This window comes from Bombus pyrosoma, linkage group LG9 (genome assembly GCF_014825855.1).
Source record: "Bombus pyrosoma isolate SC7728 linkage group LG9, ASM1482585v1, whole genome shotgun sequence".
Lineage (NCBI taxonomy): Eukaryota > Metazoa > Arthropoda > Insecta > Hymenoptera > Apidae > Bombus > Bombus pyrosoma.
Genome location: NC_057778.1, coordinates 12,188,169 through 12,210,125, shown reverse-complemented (window position 1 = coordinate 12,210,125; position 21,957 = coordinate 12,188,169). Strand labels below are relative to the sequence as shown.

At 48.0% G+C, this 21,957-nt stretch overlaps 1 protein-coding gene across 5 annotated transcripts in view; it reads right to left on the bottom strand.

Annotated features, from left to right (window-relative positions):
• The window catches only part of LOC122570608 (homeotic protein spalt-major-like), a 75,211-nt gene extending 72,509 nt beyond the window's left edge, over window positions 1-2,702 (bottom strand). For 3 of the 5 annotated variants that reach the window (XM_043733132.1, XM_043733138.1, XM_043733140.1), the window contains exons 1-2: window positions 2,541-2,700; window positions 1,328-2,456 (exon numbers count right to left, since the gene is read on the bottom strand). In XM_043733132.1, coding sequence (XP_043589067.1) covers window positions 1,328-1,433 — 106 coding nt within the window. In that variant the 5' untranslated portion in view covers window positions 1,434-2,456; window positions 2,541-2,700. Of the gene's footprint in view, window positions 1-1,327; window positions 2,457-2,540 lie in introns of all 5 variants that reach the window. The other 2 variants (XM_043733130.1, XM_043733137.1) reach the window with 2 other exon arrangements.
• Between the last annotated feature and the right edge of the window lie 19,255 nt (window positions 2,703-21,957).

The window sequence follows — 21,957 nt, the reverse complement described above, 5'->3', positions numbered from 1 at the left end:
ATAACTAACGACAAATAACCAACAACCAACGACCAACGACCAACAATCAACAATCAACGACCAACAGCCAACAACTAATATCTAATATATAATAACCAATATGGTAAGATAATTGTTACGAATTCTCGTGTTCCAGTTATCCAACCGCGATAAATGGTGCTTTAGGGCCTGAACGTCCGACTCTTCTCTACTATCGCTATCGTCTCTACTATCGTTTGTTATTATTTGCCTACCTTGGCATTTAACGTTACTTTTACTCGTTACATTTTTCTCTCCAAGTTGACGGACGTTAGATAACCCGGCTTCTCGTTAGCAGATCATCGATATTTCGTCGTAGTTAAATCGGCGGCCGTGTAGACTTCGACGCGGCTCGAAGCAGAATCTATCGAAGCTCCGCCAACAATTTTTTGTGACGTGAAATGGGCGAACATGTCCCAAGCCCGATGTAAAATTCAATACCCGATGGTGAGCGTTCTGCTTATCTTGGTAGAAGATCTTTTAGAAAGTCGTGGATATCGAACTAGTCGTCTTAGATCAGGACAGACGATAGAAGAACGACGAAAAGATGGTCGAAAGTCATCACGACGAAACAACGATCCGCGCAACGTCGTCGTAGGTGCATCGTTCGCGCGGAACGGTTCGCTCTCGCGAAGAAACAATTATTACATCAGAAACGGAGGTTTGTCCGCGGTTGGAGGAGAAGCAAAAGAGAATCACTCACGGCGGGGTATATAAACCACGAGCTGCGTGTACGAATTTTTCTTTGATACTAGGCTAGGTCGGAGGATCGACGGGTTACGTGGAATTTCCTCGATCGACATCGACATAGAACTCTGACGGAGAACACCAGACACCGCTTTCCGATCTCTAACTAGGTCTCGACTAGGTGAATTTTAATCGCATCACGTGGCATCCAAACTGTCTCTTATCCAGCATCCATCGTCGTTCTCGTTACTCCGTAACACGGTTGCCTAACCGTTTTCGAACCGAATTCGAAAACATCTTCACAATGGGTCGATACGTTCGTGGCATCCGATTCACTGTTTCGCGACGGCTATCGACATACGGCGAAATAATAGAAAAACGGCTCGACGCAAGTTACTCGACAGCAGCAAGGTAACAACGGCTAACGACCCTTTCTCGCCTAATCTAACGCACAAGAGCACTGGAGAGAGAAGGGGGGGGGGTTGGTGTACGTGTGTGTGTGTGTGTGTGTGTGTGCGTCGGGCGCGCGTGTCGCGTGTACGTGTGCGTGTGTGTGCGCGCGCGCTAGAGGGTTTTCCTAGATCCGGATTCGTAGGTATCGCGCTCGATAATATTCACTTACGGGTCTGGTTCACGTTTCGTACGGCATTGATCAGCAGGGGGCCCTGATGGACAAGATCCTCCTCGAGGTGGGCACGGCTTGGTCGAGCTTGCTTTCTCCGTGACATTCCTTCTAGCCTGTTGATTGCTTTTGGATTGTTGGCGACCGGCGGTGATCCAGTTTGTCAAGGGCAACGAATCGGGACTAATATCTCGCTGGGACGGGCCGACGCGCGATCGGTCCACGCCGCGGCGAGGACCGCGTCGATTCCGCACTCGACGATTCCGGTCGCAGGTTGATCGAATCACTGCTGTACTTCACCATCGACACTGTCAGGGAGCCACACCTCCCCTCGCGCGCTAATCCACTTCCTGAACGATCCCATGCGGAAAGAACCGGCGACGTTTCAACTCGGCCAGTAATAACACACTCGAGCCATCCCGGAAAGCTCTCGCGGCACTCGTCGAGTTTCTCGAGACGGCACGTGGCGCGCGCGACCAACTCTCTTTTTCTCTTCCACTGACGATACGTCCGTACCGTGTTTCCTATTTTCTCACACACTCGACTCTTTTTTTCTACCCGTGGATCAGCTACGACACAGACCGGTGTGCGCACGTGTACCACCGAGAGGGCGAGAGACTCTGTCCGTCTGTCCACGCGGGACACCGCGTGCGTGCTTACACGTTCGTTCGTGCTTGGCTACGTAGTTGCTTGGCTGCGTGCGTGAGTCCGTGCGTCCGTGAGTCCGTGAGTCCGTGCGTCCGTGCGTCCGTGCGTGCGTGCGTGCGTGCGTGCGTGCTTGCGTTCGTGCGTTCGTGCGTTCGTGAGTTCGTGCGTGCGTGCGTGCGTGGCTACGTACGTGCGCGAACCTGTGTATATGTGTGTTTATGGTTGTATATCTCGCGCGAAATCCGCAGCTCTGGTGCCTCGAGTCGGCCGGACGACGGACGGACCAGCTCTGGGCCTGACGTCGCGGCGCCCCTCTCCTGCGCTGCCCGTCGCGTCCTGGTGGGGACGGAGGGGAGAGGCCTGCGCGCGCTTTCCTCCCCGCCGCTCGACTCACCGTCGCTCCCACCATCGGTCGCGCGCTCCCTCCAACGCGACCCACGCTCGCCAGGGGTGGGATCAAGTTCAATGTGTACTCGTGAATCTGAATCAATTCGATAAGTACAGTGGTCGAAAAAAAGTATTCGTATACCGTGAAGCGTTCGACTTCCGTTGCTATTCAACTTACGTATGTGATGGTAAATTAATCGCTTCTTGCCGAGCCAACGTGGGAACTTGACGCAGCCTACGGCCTACGGCCTACGGCCTACGGGGACACAGCGTTTAACTATGAAATACTAATTCCGAAAGTTCCTCGCGCGACTATCCGCGCCGAGGATCGCGCGCTGCTTCGCGGAATCCGCTTTAATTTTATGCCGTGCGTGCCCGCTTATTCGTTTCCAACGATTTCGTTCGCATCTCTACCCCGCTGCGGCCATTTGTTCCTCCGGATTAACCGTTATTACGGCATAACGAGCATTTGGTGCGGAAAAGAAACGGCTCGTTTGGACGTCTCAAAGGGAATGGAGAGAAATCTACGGTGAGAAATCTACGAGGTTATCGAGAGCACCGCGCGTACACGGTCTGGCCGTTGTTTGGCCTATCGTAAGCAAGAACGAAACGCATAGCCGCGTGCAACCGTGTAAGATGCGTCGTTTCAGGTAATCGGTAAAACCAGCGTGAAATACCTTCTCGTCGAATTCCACCCGGCTCCGAAATTCACTCTCGTCCACACTCTGAACGATTTTCCCTTCTAATTTAATCATTGCCGGTTGCACCCAACAAACACCGTATTCTACCGTACGTAAAACTACGTTTTCCCCCTCGCGATTCCTCCTCGCTCTCTTCTCGCACTCTCGTCCGTCATCCAACTGACTTTTATCCGTCTGTACGTACCGTATCTCGTTGGATTTTTCTCCCGGTCGCTTCCCCTCCTCGCTTCCCTCTTACAAAAGAAAATTCCACCGTATTACTCGAACGGTCGATCGCTTTAAGCGAAAATTCGTTCACCTCCGTTATAGTCTCGGATCGGTTACCAACGGCAACTTACAAGCTCGTTGTCCACCGATCTATCCGTTCCCCTCCGATCACGTACAACCGAAATGATAGAATCGTTCGTGTACGGTGATCTCGCTTATCCATAGTTTTGGCTAAGCGCGGCAGCAGGTTGAAGGAAAAGCGAAAATTTCCGCGTGACGGGCACCGGATGATTTTCTGCTCGAGCTTCGGTCGTGTTTCTCTGACTCCCCACTCGAGCTAGGTCTCGACAGGTTCCCCTTCCGGCGCGTCTTCGCCCCACCATGCGGCAGGTTGCGCGAGGCGTGGCCTGCGTCACACGCTGCTCCGCCCCCTTATGCATTATTATAGCGAGCCACTCGTGTCTCTATGATTTTATATGCCGCGTGAATATTCCACTCTGCGTCTTCCCCACCGCGCGTGCCGTGCTCGCCGCGCTCGCCGATTGTATTCTCGTCGCGCTGACGCGGTTTTTATAGCAACGCCGGGCAAACGCTACGCGATCGTACCGGCGTCGTCCTCAGCGTCCTCGGTCTTTCCGCGATCCGTTCTCGTTCCGCTCTCGTTTCGCGTTATCGGACGCGGACGCAGCTTATCGATGTTTCGCTTTCTCGCTCCTTCAGCGCCGGCGAACCTTACCCTTGGAAATTAACTCTTTCAGCTGCAACCCGTTTTTCCGCAGATACGTCCGACGTTCCCTGACACTAGAATCGTTTTAATTTAAGGTTAATTTAAGGTTACGCGCCCATATCCCATCCGATTTGTTAACCCGTTCTACCGATATACACTTACAGATGATAATTTAAAAGCGACGCGAAAAACCCAACCTCTCTCCTCTTTTCTTCTCTATTAACGCGATAGACTCGACGCGCTCTTCCCGACCCTTTCATTTTACCAACTCTTTTATATATAGAAAAAAAAAAAAAAAACAACAAACAAACATAACATAAAGTAACATAAAATCCGGAGCTCGTTCGTCTTTCGAAAAACCTGCTTTACTCGAAAACGTTCGAAACGAGGGGATATAGCGAGCTAAGAAGACGAACCATACCTTCGCCAACTTTTCCACTTTTCGTTCAGCTAATATCCACCGATGGCAAAACATTTAATCGCACTGGTCCGATCGTAGCGAGCTCTAAAGGAAGAAGAAATTCCAGCCAAGTAAAGTTTCGTCCATGACATTTGTAACGTTCGTGCGGTTTCCCCGCGCGGTAACTTGCCTACCTAAACATCGAATAAAAGTACGTTCTTCAGTTTGGTCTGAAAATTAAAGAAGATCGTTTCATAGATTTTTTTCCACGTATCCGACGCGGCAGACAAATTTATTCCATTTGCTTAATTACGGCAATTATTATTTTGTTTTCCAGAATGGAACAGAGCGCGTGCCACGCGGAGAATCGACAAACGAATCTGTATTTTCGACAATAGGATCCGGGGGTACGTTCAACCCTTAACGTTCGATCCTGAAAAGGCTGTCCGCTGGCCGACTCGCCCCTTCCAGCGACGCGGCAGAGAGCCCATTCTGGCCTCGTCTTTAAGGTGTCAGCGCGCTTTAATCTTCGAGAGCTTCGGCCCGGTCTCCCTTTTACCCGGCTGTTCCGCTTTGAAGCGGCCGGTTATACTCTATCATGCGATGCCGGAGGGAGAGAACAGGTGGATCGTAGGAGTATCGACGATTCGACGGAGAGGGACGGTATGGGGTAAGGCGAGAAGGTCCAAGGTTCAGGTGCTGCCAAAGATCCGCCGTCGTTGCGTGCACTTTTATCGCAGAAAGGATTACCTTCTCTCTCTCTCTCTCTCTCCCTCCTTCTATTTCTTTGTCGATTTCTCTTTTCTTCCGAGTTGCGCTTTAAAGCTAGAGTGTGGTAGCGAGCGTGGCAGGCTCTTGGTTCACGATCGAACAACCGGCGTTTCTTTGGCGGTTTCCGCTTTTGTACCATGCAGCTTCTTTGCGGTGACGATTGCTTCGAGATGTTCGAAGCACTGGTTTCTCGCAGCTCGATGGTACATATTCGGTTTTCCTCGATACGGCATCCTAGATTTTACCAACCGATTCGTCGTGCCGTTGAAATTTTCATTTTTGTTATTAAGGCATATTCTCTCTCGTTAAATACGCGTCTCTACTCTCCGTACTCGACTCTCAACACTGGACATCTTTTCCGTCGAAAAGTACGATCAACTTTACGATACCCGATAATATTCCACTATAAATCGTGTTCAAAATTTTATATTTTATATTGGCGTTCTTCGATCGCCAGTGTATCGCAACGTAGACACCTGTATTCATGGAAATAGCAGAACGTAACGAGTTAGATTTTCCTTGAACCGTTCAACCCTTTCGTTCCTCCTTTCTTTTTATCTAAGTTTCTTTACGATCTAAAGCGGGATACGACTTTTAGCCTAATTGCGTGACTCAACCTATCGGCTGTAGTAACAAGGCTTAGCTAGTAGGTAGGTAATTTCACGCTATAGCGTCTAGTACCGTAGCATTTGTCTGTCTTGCACTTTGCTATATAACGTATTCTATATTATCGCATAGCACCAACACGTATCGTGCACCATCACGACGCGATGTACCATAATTTAGCGCGTTATGTCACGTTCTATATGTCGAGCTACTACGTCGGATTTCATATTGCGTCGTGTTACGATAGCCGATAAAATTAATATATTTCTATTATTAGAAACGAGGCATTACGTACGATATCATTTTAACATCCGTATACAGCGTGCTACGTTACGACACGTGGTTTCTCTTACCGCGTCGTTTTATATCTATTCCTCGCGTAGACGCTGCCTTCTCTGTTCGTTAACCGAGTTACCGAGTTAACCTTTCATCGATAGTTACTCGTTTCACTCGCGAATCGGTTTCCTTCTTTTTCCAACGTTTGCTACAAGTTTACCACTGACAACCTGTTCAAGATGGATAGTTTTTGTCACTCGTTTTCTGAAACTTTTCACAAAGCTTCTGTCGCTCTTCACAGCGTTCTCGATTCTTAATGTTATTTCTTCGGGAAAATACTGTTAATTTCCTGTTAACATCTCGCAAGAGTATACACTTAGCGTACCAAAGAACGACAGTTTTACCTTTTCACGGAAATCTTCGAGGGCAATTCTTACTCGGGGGGGGGGGGGGCCGGAAAGAAGAGCAGCGTGGAACGCTGGCGAGAACCATCGGGCCGGTTCGCGAAATACGCATTTTCCTGGCATACAAATGCTGCCAGCGTATTTGCATGCGCATTGTGAGACGTAAAATTCAGGTGTGGACGCGCGCGCGCGCGCGCTAAACGAACAACAAACACACCTCGGTGAAACACAGTTAAGGCATTAACACTGCAGGGGAAAGCCCCTTCTTTTGTCTCGAATTATTTTACGACCCGTAATTTTTGCGCAACCATCGGCTAACCCGTAGCTCACAGGTAAAATAGAGAAAAGGGTGGGTGGCTGGGCAGGCGCCGGCGCCAGGTTTTGACACCTGCGGTGGTGAATTTTTACCCTCGTCTACCTGTTCCGCTCGTCTCTCGTCTCTCCCAAACATCGTCCCAAATCTTTCAACGGTCCCCCTTCTAACGCGTCCCCCTTACCCGTCGCGATAAATAATTTTTATGCGCCATCGGAATTTTTCTTGCCCCTTGGGTGGCATCCCGTGCAGCGATAAAGCTTGCTTTGCTCAGGTTGCGCACCTATCTCGATAATAGATAGGTTAGCTCGTGTCGTCTTTGTCTTCCGGCAGATTTAGTCGCTGGTTTCTTCGTCGTTTCGTGTGTTTCCCGTTCGACGGAAACTGGCGAAACTTGTAGTTACTTGGAATCGATAACGTGTCTATCTCGACTGTCGCGTTGCTTTTAGGCACACGGGATTTCTCGTTATTTGGACGACTAAAAATTGTACCATACCTAGACGAGGATAAAACGAACGAGTGAAAATTCCTTGTAAATGACCTAGGAACACGGCTGGATGTTAAACACCTTGTCACTCGTATGAAATATTTCCAGTTACACGCGTTCATTCTCTACGAGCGGTCGTTCCTTTCGCGAACATGTGCATTTCGCCGTTTCCTGTTACACAAACAGCCCCGAATAAAACCCGTTCTCGCTCTACCTATTCCCTTTTCTAGCCAAGCAGATGAAATTTGTAATACAACGGCGTACCAGTTTTTGTTTTACCTTTCCCGAACGTTTCAGCAAGTTGTCGAAGGGTTAAAGGACCGCAGAAAATCCGCTGCAGCAGGTGGCAGGGGTCTCTGCCTACGGTGTTAACACCCCTGCGAATCGACGTCGTTTAGATTGCGCTGCGTTCAATTAGGCTGCCGGATAAAGAGTCGTGCTTTCATCGACAACCTACTCTTCCCTCCTCCCTTCTTTCTCCGTTTTCGGTTGTTGGCTCGCCTCCGCGTCACATTTTCTTTTACAAAAGAAAGCTCCGGTTCGCCTTTTCTTTTTTTCTTTTTTCTTCTTTCTCTTTTCGACGGGTAACGTACCAACGTCATAACATATTACATATGCAACGGGGCGATTGAAGATATGCGATATCGTTCCTAAAACGATAACCTTCCAAAGTATCACAGTCCGTTGGAAATCGGCAATGGAGTGTAATCGATCGTACGCGTTCGCTATCGATTACAACTATCGATTAGAATTAAGAATTAAGAATTAAGAATTAGAAAGAACGAGAGGCTGATCGAACGTTCCTTAAGAGAAGAAAAGACGAATCAACTTACAGTCCTTCCTTTATTTTCGTCGAGCCAAGTATGGAAAATTCAGGATAAAAGCGTTACATTCTTTAAATAAATATAAATCTGCCTGGAACTTTCCGATTTAATCCAGTTTTGATAAATTACTCCATCTGACTTTCCATTTAAACTATATACCGGACAAACTCTCGACCGGAGTCCGGCTCTCGGGTACCTATAAAAGTTCCGTCGTCATTTAACCGAATGAAATTGGCACGAATAACTCGCCTGTCGCGAAAACAACCAGCCAGCGACAACTAATTTCGAGCGTCAGTCAATCGTAGAAACAAACAACCCCGTGGAAAGAAGGGAGCAGGAAGGAGGACGCGAGTAGCAAGTAGGAGCGCGCAACGGCGTGGCAGTAGCCCCGGCGGAGGAGCATCGAACGACGAACAAAAGACAAAACGCCGCTTCACAGTGGTCCGAGAGGCGAATAAATTAGCCTGGTTTCTGCCAGGCGGCAGCCTCGCTGTTGCGTTGGCCGGCACGGCGTACAGTCGAGGGTCCGGTAGCCAGGGGACCCGTTGGGATCGCGACGCCACGCCGCGCCTATGGCGTTACAGCAGGTCCGAGTCTCACGGCCGAGTCCCTTGAATTCCGAATTGGTCGAAACTGGCGAACTGGAAGAACCGGGAGCGCCGGAGGACCACGGTGGGTTTATGGTGGCCGTTCGTTCTCCCTTTGCTAAAAGAATAGATATGACATGACGTATTCATGAGGATGGCGCGGGTTTGTCAGGCAGATGGCGCAGCGATAGCGGCGGCTGCGGCACGGCATCGGAACCTCCGAGACGAAAAACACGAAATAGTTGTGGCTCGCTCGAGGCGAGACCGGACCTGTTTTCTATCACCTTTCTTCGCGTCTTCGGGGCCTCGCCCCCTCCGCCTTCCAATAAAATCCGATTTGACGTCAATTTATCTACGGATATTTCAGCGACCGCGGCGGCCCCCTTTTCTTCTTCTTCTTCCTCCTTCTCCTCCTCCTCCTCCTCCTCCTCCTCCTCCTCCTCCTCCTCCTCCTCCTCCTCTCCACGTTGCACAACTCTCGGCAGCGTCGCGCATGAATTTCGCCTCGCAACCGGCTTCTTCTTCCACCGGCATCCGCTCTTTTTGCCAGCGACTTACGTCGCTAATAAGATCGTGCAGTTACCGATCTGGATCGTTAGGGACCGAGATATTGAGAATCGGATTTATCGGTGGTGTTTCTTCTTCGCCACGGGCAAATCGTTGCCTGTCGGCCGAACAGCAGCCGTTACAGTTGCTCTTCGCTAGTAATTTTCCATTTTTACAAATTGCTCGTCCGATCTTTGCTCCAGCTTATAACGTCGAAGCGGTATTGCTATAATTAATAACGCCTGCCATTTCATTTTCAGACATCGGCCTACAAGTTAATACGTAAGATCGAATAAAATTGAAAACTAACGTCGGCTAAACCGGTTTGGTTGTGCAAATTTTCGTTAAAAATGGTTGCTGCAAATACGAGATGGTAGATGGTTGGCCGGCCGTCTCTTCCGAGTGTTCCGAGTGTTCCGAGTCTTCCGAGTATTCCGAGTACCGGGCTACGTCAGATCGCTTTCTTACGCCGCTTCCAGCTCTCCCCCGCTCTTCTTCTTTGCCTCCTTCTTCGTTCTTTCTCGCGCACTTTGACTTTTTTCTCCACGAAGGTCGCTGCGAGAATACCTGCCGCTTCTTTTGCCTCGTTCCGTCGGCCGAGTACCGCGACGTCGTGCGATTCCTGGTTTCGCCGTGAGCTTTCTAACGATCGAAGGGACCAACTGCGCGTGAAATGTTACCTTGATTTCTGACAACCACCCCTTTTTTCTGCTATTCCTCCCTTCCTCGTATTTGTATTTATATCTTTTCCCGCGTCCGCGTTCCCTCCATTACGATCTAGACGACATTTACAGCAAATTACCGGACACGTTCGAACGATGGGCGCTTTTCTCGTGGAATTTCTATCGTTTGAATGGAATTACATCTAAAACGTATCGCCGCTACCTCACCATCAATCCTATATCGTATAATACGAGCTACACGCAAACTAATTCACCGTACGAAGATTTGATTTGCGAATAACGAAACGTTAATCGTGTATCGAGGAATCCACGAAATCCGACCTGACCTTCCTTCGATTCCTCTCATCCCTGGTTGGGTTTCGATATTTCGCGAACGCTGGCCCGCCAATATCCCACCCTGTTTCTCTGCCAATAACAATAATAATGCCCGACGGGGTTCGCGATGGCGCGGCGGCGACGCGACAGGAGGCAGGGACGCGGCCAAGGCCGGCAGAAAGGGGCTCGGGTCGGCCGATCGCGGATCTCGGTCGCATAAATTTGTTTTAATTGCCAGCGACGTTACATTTTGCTTTAATTATGCCGTATTATCTGGGAGGTAAATTAGGTAGGCCCGGCTCTCGGTCCATCTCCTCCTACCCTCTCTTTTCCCCATCCCTTGCCAGGGCCCTTGTCCTCTGTCTCGGCGACAGCTCGCCTCTAGCGATGGGCATTCGATTCTTCCTGTTGCTGCTTCGTCCCGTGCAATCCCGTTCCATTTCATTTTCCGCTATATCTCGAAAAATCCACCGAGCCTTAACGATAACAATAGATATAGATAGTAGAATGCTATAACCATCTATATTCCTGTCTCTTCGTAGTCGCTTACGATTCCCACGTTTGAAATATGACGCGCTGTTCGTAACGTAAACGTTGTTCGTTCATAAAGCGGCCAAGGCGACGCATTTCGCTTTGCCATCCAATTCGCCATCCAATTCGCCATCCATCGCGATTAAAGCGAATTGAGAAACGATCTTTCTTTTCCTCTCCGAATTCATTCGCCTCGGTGTTAATAAACGCTTGTAAATATTGCCGGATCGATAAAGGGGCAAGGAAGAAGAAAAGAAAAAGAGAAAGAAGGAAAAAGGGGAAGAGAAGAAAAAAGAAAAAGAAGAAATAAGAAAGAAAATAAAATTCGATCGTAACGTCGATTACTCACCGAGAGCCATTTATAAGGCAACGTTACAGCGTTATCGCGAGTCGGAGGCGCGAGAGAGAAAGTCGGAGGTCCGGATCTAGTTCCAGACGACTGGAAGCGTCTTGAGCTCATCACTAGCCTTTTCTGCGCAGTCCACCTCGGGATAGGATCTTTCTCCACCCGCTGGCTCTTTCTTCCCGGCCGATCAGGGGCCTCCGGGCCCGCCACCCCAATTCCCTGTTCCCTCAGAACGGAGAGAGCGTGTGACAATTTACTCGGCCGATCTCTGCTGGGCCCTCGTCCGGCCCCTCCTTTCACCCTTTCTTCTCTCGTTCTTATAGCCGCGTTATTTATGCGGGGTCCGGCTAATAAACATATGAACGCCCGTGGCCTCACTCGTGAGACCAGGCCAAGCACACACGCACACATTCGCCGTCCCCGGCATTGTCTCGTCTTATTAACAGCCGGCCGGACGATATATCTCGCTTGTCCCCGCTGGCCGGCCTCCGGGAACATCTACCGACACCTTCGGCAAAGGACAGGGTGTCATAGAGGACTCGAACAACGCGCGCGCACGCCCACGGACGCTTTCGGATACATTTTTCCTACGACTGAAACGCGATGCCAGAATCAACTTTTAAACGGCCAATGAGCCGGACTTTAGCTCGAGAATTCCAGTCGAGAGCTGTCTTTTTCCAGCGATATTAAACTAGTACGGATTACCAGAGATACGTAGCGCCCGAGAGAATACGTACGTCGATTACGATACAAACGGAAGCGCATTATCGAAAACGAACTTTTTTCTTTTTTTCTTTTTTTCCCCCTTTCTTTCCACGCATCCTTTCCTTCGCGACGATAAATCAATCTTTACAGCCTAAGACCGATCGATCCACCTTTTATCGACGGTTATTCGCTCACCAAAGAATCAATTGGCCAGATATTGAAATACTAAAATTTCCATAAAGTCGATCTATTTGGCTCTCGATCGATCTTTCGATCGAACTAGAGCGGATAGAGATCAAGGATTTTTCGTATTATGCGCACCTTTCTTAAGAAATGTTTCAAACAAACTTTGAAAGAAAGGCTGTCGGACGAACGCTCGAATCGTTCGAACAGGGTGCAGAGAGGCAGGATGGAAAAGGCAGGAGGATCGGTCGCTTTCGGACGAGCGCAGAGGGGCCAGTTTGTAGAAGCGACGCGGCCGTGATGTCAACGAATATTTATTTAATTGGCTCCGCGGCGGCGCGGCGCGACGTCGAACGTTGCCGCTGTGTTATGCGGGGGCGATCTCCATCCTTTCCCTTCGCGTCCCGAGGGAGACGATACTCCCAATATTATCTTCGAACGTGCCCCAGCGTCGTGGGCAAAGCGATCGGCTATAATCGGCTGTCTCCTCCCTCTGTTTCCGTCGGTCTGACTTTTTTTTCAAGCGGATAAAGTGAGCGAATGTTTTATTAGACGGCACCGGACAGGCGGACCGATCCTTTGCGTTCCTCCGATTTAGCGTCACCGCGACCAAAGCAATACCCTACAGAGGATACTTTACATTGTTCGCCTGGTACAGGTTTATACGCGTTTCGTAACGTTACCGTAACTTTCGACAGAAAACGAGCCATTTCTCGCAATGCGGCGTCGCTTTCGAAACTCTGCGCTCTACCATTCTTAAAGGCAACGTTTTTCATCTCGATCTCTCGAAGATGATATCGCAGTACATATCGCAAAAGTACTCTTACATTTACCATAGAAAGCTTTTACCCGCATCTTATCGAATATCGTGTATAATCCTTAGTACCGTAATTAGTGCCGAAGGGGTATTGTCACGACATTCGCACCGTTTATCGACCAAATTTCAATCCAACCTGAAAATTCCGAATCTCTACTATCCATATGGAAATTACAGGATATTTACCGGTGCAAACCTATATTTCGTAAAAAGATTGGCTTAAACCGTTAATACTATAGACGATTGCGTAAATATTTTTCCCATCTCTGCGAAATCCATCTATATTTCTACCAATCTATATTTGTATAACTAAATATATCTCGTAAGTTCTGTATACATTCGTACAACATACATTCGTCGTTTCGTAGAACGTGAAATATGTTTGTAAGATGCGTCGATACAAGCGAAATACCTTTAACCTGTCATAAGTGAAAGACGAACAGCACGAAATGTTCTACTAAATATAGCTGATGTTGACACAATTTTTTCGTTATGTGGCGTTTAGACACGGCATCAGTTTCCCTACCTTATGCACCGAATAATACCAATTGGAGTATAATCTGACAGCTTGAAATCGTTATAAACAGTTAATTCGTTCGATTCGTTTAGTTCCGTTCAGCCGTCCCCAATCCACGAAACATTCATCTTCAACGAGCTTCGCTTCTTTCTTCGTTCCATTTTCTTTCAAATGTAACATTCTCGCTTTAACGAAACGGTTGTTCTCTTGCTATAACGAGCCCCGTCGCAAATCGCTCAACTTTATCGAACTTTATCGAAACTCTTGGAACTCGAGGATACGACGAATTATATCCACGGATGCGAAACGAAATTAAAAACTTAAAAAGTGCCGATATACGTGATTCTCGGTAACCACGTTCGACGAGGACGAGTAACAACATTCTGCGATATAAATTCGAGTTCGACCTAATCGTTCACAGCTGTATCGTAACTAGAAAACGACGGATAGGATAACCGGAGGCAGCAGTTATGGTCGCGGCACAACGTCCGGGGGACGCGTCAAACTCGAAAACTCTGACGTTCTCTCGGCGCGTTTCTGCCCCCCATCAATTCGCGGCCCACGCATTCCTCGGCGGCGCGGTTAAGTGTCCTCCGATAAGCGAAACGAGGCTACCGGACGTAACTTATTGGCAAGTTGCGCAGGAGTACACCGCAAATGGAATAGCTCGCGACATCGAGCGAGTACAGGGGGGCCTAGAAGGAGCAAAAGAAACGGAAAGAGAGGGAGAGGCAGAGGGAGGGAGGGAGGAAGAGAGAGAGAGAGAGAGAGAAGCAAAGGGGGCAAAGCAGAAGCAGAGAGGAATATCTGTCGTAGGGGGCGGAGGAAGGAGCGGAAGGAGCGGAAGGAGCGCTCTGCTCTCCTCGAGCGGTCGAGTGATTTGTGAAGACGCTCCCGTGGTCGTAATCACGTGGGATCTCCGGCTCCCGAAGGAGCGAGAGGGCCGCATGGGCCCAGCCACTGCCGGGAACGGGACCGACAGATTCTTATTGTTATTATGGCGAGTGACGTCCCACGATCCTGGCATGTTTATGCGTCCAGATTCGAGGCGGCCTTGGCGACGAACCGCGGCTGAGAAGCCGAATCAAAGAGCCTGCAGTCAGTCTTCGTGGCTACCGGGCCCCTCCTCATCGAACAGACCTTTTTTTCCGATCGATCCCTCGGGAGAAAACGGAGAATTACATCGGTGACGAAGACGTTTCTGATGGCCGTGCGTACTGCGTTCGATCGCTACTCGACTCGAGGAGGATTTCCCTGCCCAGAGACCGAGAGGTGTTGTTCGACCGAGTGATTGTCGTTTGACGGATTCTGTCAGCGAAAGAATACCACGAAAACCCCGTGGTTTTAGATGAGTTGTCGCTCGCTTCTTTCTTTTCTTTTCTTTCCTTTTTCTTTTTTTCTTTTTTCCTTTATTTTATTTTATCGTACGGCGGTGCTTACATATTTGACACAATATTCGATATACACGTTAATATTACGTCGTCTATACGGTGAAGGCGGTCCAATCGGCGGACGTTGGCCACGTTTTCTCCCCATTTCTTGACAAAATCTGCCGGAACAAGGGGGTGTGTTTATGACGCGCTAGTTTCAGGCCCCCGGCGTCATAAAGAAGCAGCGGCACGAGCCGATGGAGCTGCAGAACGTGCTTCTGGGCGTGGCGGGGCCCCAGGGCGCCTCCGACGGGAATAAATTATCTCGCGGGCACGAGCCGCCGCACCCCGGTTATTATTGCCTAATAGGGGGTCAAACAAACGATTTCCGCCTACCCTCGATGACGGCGTGATTAAATTGTTGTTAAGGTCGGCGCCGAGGCCTCCCTGAAACCGGTTGAAAGGAACCGACTGCACGTCGAGCGCGAACCAAATCGTCGAAAACTCGAAATTTCCCTTCGCGTCCCCTTTCTTTCCCCATAGATTTAGCACGAAACGTCATTAAACGACTACTCGGAGCCTGGTGTTTAGTTCCCTTGGCTCTTCTTCGCAGCCAAATTGAATCGTTCGTATCTACGTTTAGTTCTTCGATTAACCGCTACAAGCGTCGAAAAAATTGTTTCGACTAACTTTCTTAATGCTTTCCATCACGGCCGTTCGTTGAATCGAACGTTTGAAAATTTCTTCGATAAGAATAAAAGGAAACGGGCGCGGCACAGAAGTCGCGACGAAAGCTACGATTCGTATAATAGAATCACACGCGTGTTCGGTCGAGCGCGAATGTTTTGTATCTTTTTGTATTTTTAATGCGATCGAACGTGATGGATAATTGAGAAAAAAAAAAAAAGAAGAGACTCGATGGATGATATCGATCCATCAAATTCAAAGAAACACCGTAGTACTCGATACATCGGCTGAACGCTTAAAGGACGCGTACCCGAGACTGCGCGAAGAAGGAACAACGAAATGTCGAAGAGTACAGCGGGGCTTACCCCCGAATAACCTTGAACGGATAAAGCTAGCAGCCTTTACTCCACTTTGGTCGATTCAGGATGCAAGGACGTTGTTGGAAACTCGAGTGCCCTGACTGAGCACCTCTACCGGTGTTTCACCTTCTTTCGTCTCCATCTGTCCTCAACCAGCGCCCTTCCTCTCTCTCTCTCTCTCTCTCTCTCTCCCTCCCTTCCTTCTTCGTTCTTCGTCCGGCTTTCTCTCTCTCTCTCCTTCCCTCTAGCCACTCTCTTTCTCTCTTTCACTGGCCCTTCTCTGTCGTCACGGGCATCAAAGCACTGTCTCGTTTACACGGCTGTCGCGCGATACTTTATGCTTTAATGTCGACACACGTTGTCGCCTGTATGCCTGCCTGGCCAAGCGGGACACGTGAATTTTATCCAACATGTCTGGTGGCCGATCGTACGAGCAAACCCGTTCGAAACATATCCGGTTGGAAGCGTGGCTTTCGCCCGCCTAAGGAAATTTGATGGTACGAATTTATCGATTTACGATATATCGCGCCCGTTTACTATTCACGATTGCGAATCGAAGCTTTTCTTTATACCGCCACTCTGAATTTTTATTTCCTCTATGGTCTCTTTTTTTTTTCTTTCTTTCTTTCTTTTCTTTTTTTTTTTTTTTTTTTTTTTGAAATAGCCCTACCTTGTTCGATCGGTTTTGTCAAGTTTGACTAGAAAATTTATACGGCCACGTCTGTATTAGTGGCGATTAACGAACAATCGATCAACAGTAACGTATTTTCATTTAGATCTGTTTGCTCGCTAACGAGTAATGCATCGTTGGGTCGCTCTGTGCGAAGAAAGAGACGCGATAAAGTAATTTGCTTCTTAAATCGTAAACGATCGGATCAAGACGCCTAGAAATAAAGAATAAAACGTCGTCGATTCCGTCGATAACCGTATGTAACCACGAGTTAGCAGAGTTTCAAACATCGAAAATATCAAGACTAGCGAAAACTATGTAAACGTAGTTAGACTGTAAAAACGTATGGCAAAGGAATCTGCAAAAATTCGTGCAAAACGCAGTGTACGGTCCTCCCTCGGCAATGCTGCGGTCACGGAACGCGATAAATCTCTTCCATCGACACTGGCCTGGCAATCGGCATGAACAGTGGGCATTTGTATATCGAGAAGATAGGAAGAATTAATTAGAGGTATCGCTGGTATCTCCGGGCGTCATTAGCGGGCGTCGCTGTCGTTGCTGGCGGGGTACACGTGTGTAACCTCGCATGACCGGGACCCCTTAGCGAATCTCGCCACCCCGTCCTCCCTGCTGGCCCCACCGTCCAAGGGCATGATTCATTTTTTCACGTGGCTGCTCGTTGCGTGCTGGTGACGCCCAATTTACGCGGGCCGGTTGCTTGTCGCGCGCGCTCGACGAGCCGGTTTAAATCAACAAGATGTAATTTAAAGAAACAAAGTCGAATTCAAATTTCCATGTCCCACTGGACTCGCGCGAAGAAAAATTACTCACCAGCGAAAAGATGGCGCGGCGTTGTTACGGATCGACCCGTTTAACGTCGCCTTTAACATTTCTGCCGAACTTTACCTATTTTCCTTCTTTCTCTTATATCGATCTATCGTAGAACGACAGCGCATTTTCTTCTGCATCGATGAACTTTTTTCAGCGATCGTTACAGGCCTCGTACGTACCACATAGGTTTCGTTTTCCTTAAACTGAACTGTAAGTCAGATCAAGGTTAGATAACACCAATATCCAACCACACGTTACATCGGTATCCGATGTGGCCAGACAAAGCTGGATACCCTTAGGTTTCGCTTTCGTACGATCGGATTCGAATTATTTCTAGCAGTCCTTCGATTGCAACCTGTACCGAGCTATTTAAGAGGCGCAACGATCTTTAGGAGTAATATTTACAATATTTAGAAACCGTCTATACTTTGATAACGTTCGTTTCAAGCGCCTATGGATTCGAGGGGAACAGCAGGGTAAAAAAAGAAAAAAAAAGAAAGAAAAAAAAAGAGAAAAAAAGAAAGAGTCTCAGCTCGTGAAAAAAAAGTCAATTATAGGAACGGGAACAGGGAACAGAGCGTCATGAGTTTTTCGTGTGGACGGCAAGGGGCAAGGGGCGAGCCGTAAATCTCGAATAGGCGGGTACCGATTACCATAGACACGCCGCGCGTTGATTATAAACATAATTAAAAAGAACAACGGCCGGACGAGATTCTTTTTAAACGTATGCAACCAGCTCGATGCCGGTGGTCCTGCCGCGGGACGCGCCGACCCAGGAAGCTTCGATCGTGTCTCGACCGCGTCGCTATCGATCCTCATCGATCCCGAGCGTCGATACGGCTACCGTTCGCCCTCCTCCTCCTCTCTTCCATGCCCCTTGTCGCGCCGGCTCGACCCGCCGAGGCGGACACGCGCGGCAAGAAAATGGAAAAATTCAAGCGAGGACACTGGTCCGCGGCGGACGACTTTTTCGCGGAAGCGGCCAGCAGAAACGCACAAGGAGAGACGACGCCTTTCATGTAAAACTGCACCATCATTTTTATCGAATTCTGCAAATCGTCGATCGACCTCCCAATCCCTCTTCGGATAACCAGCTTCTCGATGAATTCGTGCATTCTTTCGGACACGCTTCCCAATTTTGATTCGGTTTCGTCGCTTCGGTTTTGTCTACACGATCATTCGAAAATTAACCGACAAGTTGACGCGAAGTGGACGCTGCGACGAAGTGACGCAACTAACGACGTGTTGGTTCCTTTTAGTTATCGCGAGCGATGTGTTTACCAACAACGTATCTTTACGACGTATTTTTCTATCGACTAGCCAGTTGTGCCGTTTTACAGTTCCAAGAATTATCGATTTTGAAATTTCAAAATTGGAACGAAACGGACCGACTACAGTTCCCTCATTTACAACTATCGAAATAAGTTGCTTCAAACGATGTCGATTTAATTATTATAATATATAATGCAATACAAATTTAAATATTACACAGTTAAATATTATACAATGATACATATTCTGCGTAAAGTGTGGATAATGGCCTGTTATCTGGTTCATGAAGAGGAAATTAAAAGTTGTCAATTCCGATGTAATCTAAAATCCACGTTTTAATTTCTTTCGTTCCTTTCGCGTCTGACTGTATTAAAGGGCGACTCAATTAACCAGCGAATTTGTCTTGTTTCTCAAATAATACACCCGCAACATTGTCGACCGAGTCGTTCGATTATTCGCTGCATTATGTTTCTCACGTTTCCATCGCGCAATCAAGTCGCTCTTCTCGCAGCGAACGAAAACGATCTTCGATGGATAGAAAAATTCCACGAGCGACAGTTCGCGACTCTAAATCGATGTCGTCGTGGCATTTTGAAACCGGAACGGCATCTGGCTGGTACAAATGCCGAAAAAACAAGCAAACAGCGCGGCCACTGTTATAATAAGCTCGCATGATCGAGCGAGGGCGAAGTTATCTCGCCTTAGAATCAATTCGGTAAAATCTCTCGTTCGGCCGCGAATAAAATCGCGTATTTATGGCGTCGCGGTGGCGCGCGGATGGCCAAATGTAAATTCATTTCATCAAACGCCGGCTGAAATTATAAATGTCCGTCGCTACTCGATTCAGCCTCTCTAACGACCCGCTGCTACTCCAGCCCTGCAGTTCTGCATAAAGATCTTTATCCGCGCGGCTGTTCGTTTTTCAACGTGCTCCAACTTGCACGCGAAACGAACTTTCTTTCTCTTTCGATCGATCAACGTTCGATTTTTCGATTTTCCTCTTTGTTTAACGATTTTTACGAAAAGTTACCGAACGACCAGCCTATCGAAAGGAATTCTCTGTTTTCTAACGAGACGTTCGATGCGAAGCTTAGTAAAATATATACATATAGAATTTGTTATCTACCAGGTGAGAAAAAATGTTTATCGTGATCCATGCGAGAGGAGGAAATCTATACAAGGCAGAGATAGGAAAAGAGCAAATTCTAGAATACAACGATACTTTGCTTTATTTCTCTTTTATTATTTAATATTATTTTTGTACAATTTTTTCGTCATTGCCCATCATCGTATATGAGCTCAACCAAACGCGACAGGTGATATATTTGTACAGAATTTTATATCGAATCTGAATTATATGGAAAAAAATAATGTCAACCCGACGAGTAGCGAAATATTTACTCTCTATAGATACTGTTTACGAGAGAATATGAAAGAATGATTCAACTCGTCGTAATTAACGTGTCAGTTTTTACCGTGTTATTTTAACACATAGCGATCTCTTTGGTATCTCTTAGAAAATCAGCATCGCGCAGTAAATACATATTCCGCGCGAAATGTCGTACGATCGTGCTTTTCCCAAATCTCGCGGCAAAACTTTAGGAACAGCCGGTACCAATTAAGCCTGCGCGGCAATTTCAGCGGTTCTGGGTAACAATTGCGAGGTAGGAATACCGGCGAACGTGTTCGAAAGAAGTAGCATCCTGCGGGGCACTCACGACACAGGGGGACGAAGGCTGAGAGCGCAGCGACGATTCCAACAAATTTGCACCTCTAATCGCACCTCGCGATACGAGTATAATGAGAGCATGACGCCAGTCGAGGCTAAGGATGAAGGAGCTTAGCGAGGAACCTGATTGGATCTGCGAAGCCCGGCCAGTGTGAGAGGCCGGGCCTCACCTTTGACCCCCGTTCCACGTTTACCTTTTATTCTTCCTTCCCTCTGCCAACTCGTTTCTTTCGTTCGATCTCTCGGTAGCCTCGGGTCCTGTTCTTCGCTCTCATATTCATCTCATTCTTATTCTATCGATTTCACGCTGTTTCTGGGGCCGTTGCCTTCTTCGCCGGCCCACCGACGCGTCCCGTCGCCTCAGGGCTTAGGCAATACCTAGGGAATTTCTGCCGAGCAAATTAATTTCTACCTTATTCTCTCATTTTCTTCTATTTTTGGCGGTGGGTAAGTTGGTAAGCTGGTCAAGCGATAGAACCTATACACTTGGGTGTTTTATTTATTCTTAGGAATCCACGGAAACTGATTAAGCGGAATTTTTTGAAAATTCCCTATAATTATATTCCATCGGTGAATTCTAATCGCGAGAACGATGGCCGAAGGTTCGATCGTTTAGAGAAGAGATATCTTTTTAATGCTGTATAAATGACGGGCGTGAAAATTCTGCGATACGTTGTGTAACGCGTGATGCAGCAAGATACAGTCGCGTTACAATACGTTACAATAGTATTGTAAATGTAGCTGTACAGTGGCTACATAGCCACTAGATACTAGACACGTATATAGTTAATTTGATCTTTTGATTGGTCGTTTAAATTTATAGTCTACTGATTTCACGCAAACGTAACGATCGTTATTTATTAATTGACGATTAATCGCACGCTTCATCCGAATAGAAATGTCGCGATACTGACAAATTGTACGAAGCAACCGGATACCACCGGATACCTACCGTGCGTGATATATTAGGATTTGACTTGGCGGTACGAGCAGCATCGACGAAATCTGTTACCCCGCTAACAAACCTTGGTCGCGTCATTAACCCATAGAACACCTCGGGCGCTACCGTCAGACTGGTCGAGTCTTTAAAAAGTCCGGGGTTCATTGGCGTGCTATAATATAATTGATAGAGTGGTAAAGGTTCGCGTCCTACGAGTCCCGAACGATCAGCAGAAATGAATCACTGCGTGCTCAGCCTGCTCACGCACCACGCGGGCAGAAGGTCTGCGCGCGCGTTCCCGCCTTAATACGGCCATAAAGGCAAGCCGCAGTAATAATAAAGTGATAATAAAACGAAAAGCAATGCCCAATCGTCTCGCGGATACGCTACAGCAAGTTTATTACATGCTGCCATATTATATGCAAGCAACGGGCCAGCAACGAGATGCCGCTGATTTTATGGGGCCCAGGCAATGAGACCTTTATTCCCGCAACCTCTGCTACGTCCGACATTTTCCCTGGGTTTATAGTTTATAGTCGATAAAGGAACAACCGATCCGAAGCATAGATAGATAGATAGAGTCCAGTTTATCGGCGTCCCTCACGGCGTCGTGATTCACGATTTTTCGAAATTCCGCTGCGATCCAGACGGAGACGATGCTCGGTGAGTTGCGATTCTGAAATTTCTTTCCACCTATCGCGTATTAACAATCGATCAAATCGTTGCTTTAAATCTTCGCAAGTTGTTGCGCGCGCCAGTAGAGAAATGTATCGTTCACGCGACTTGTGACG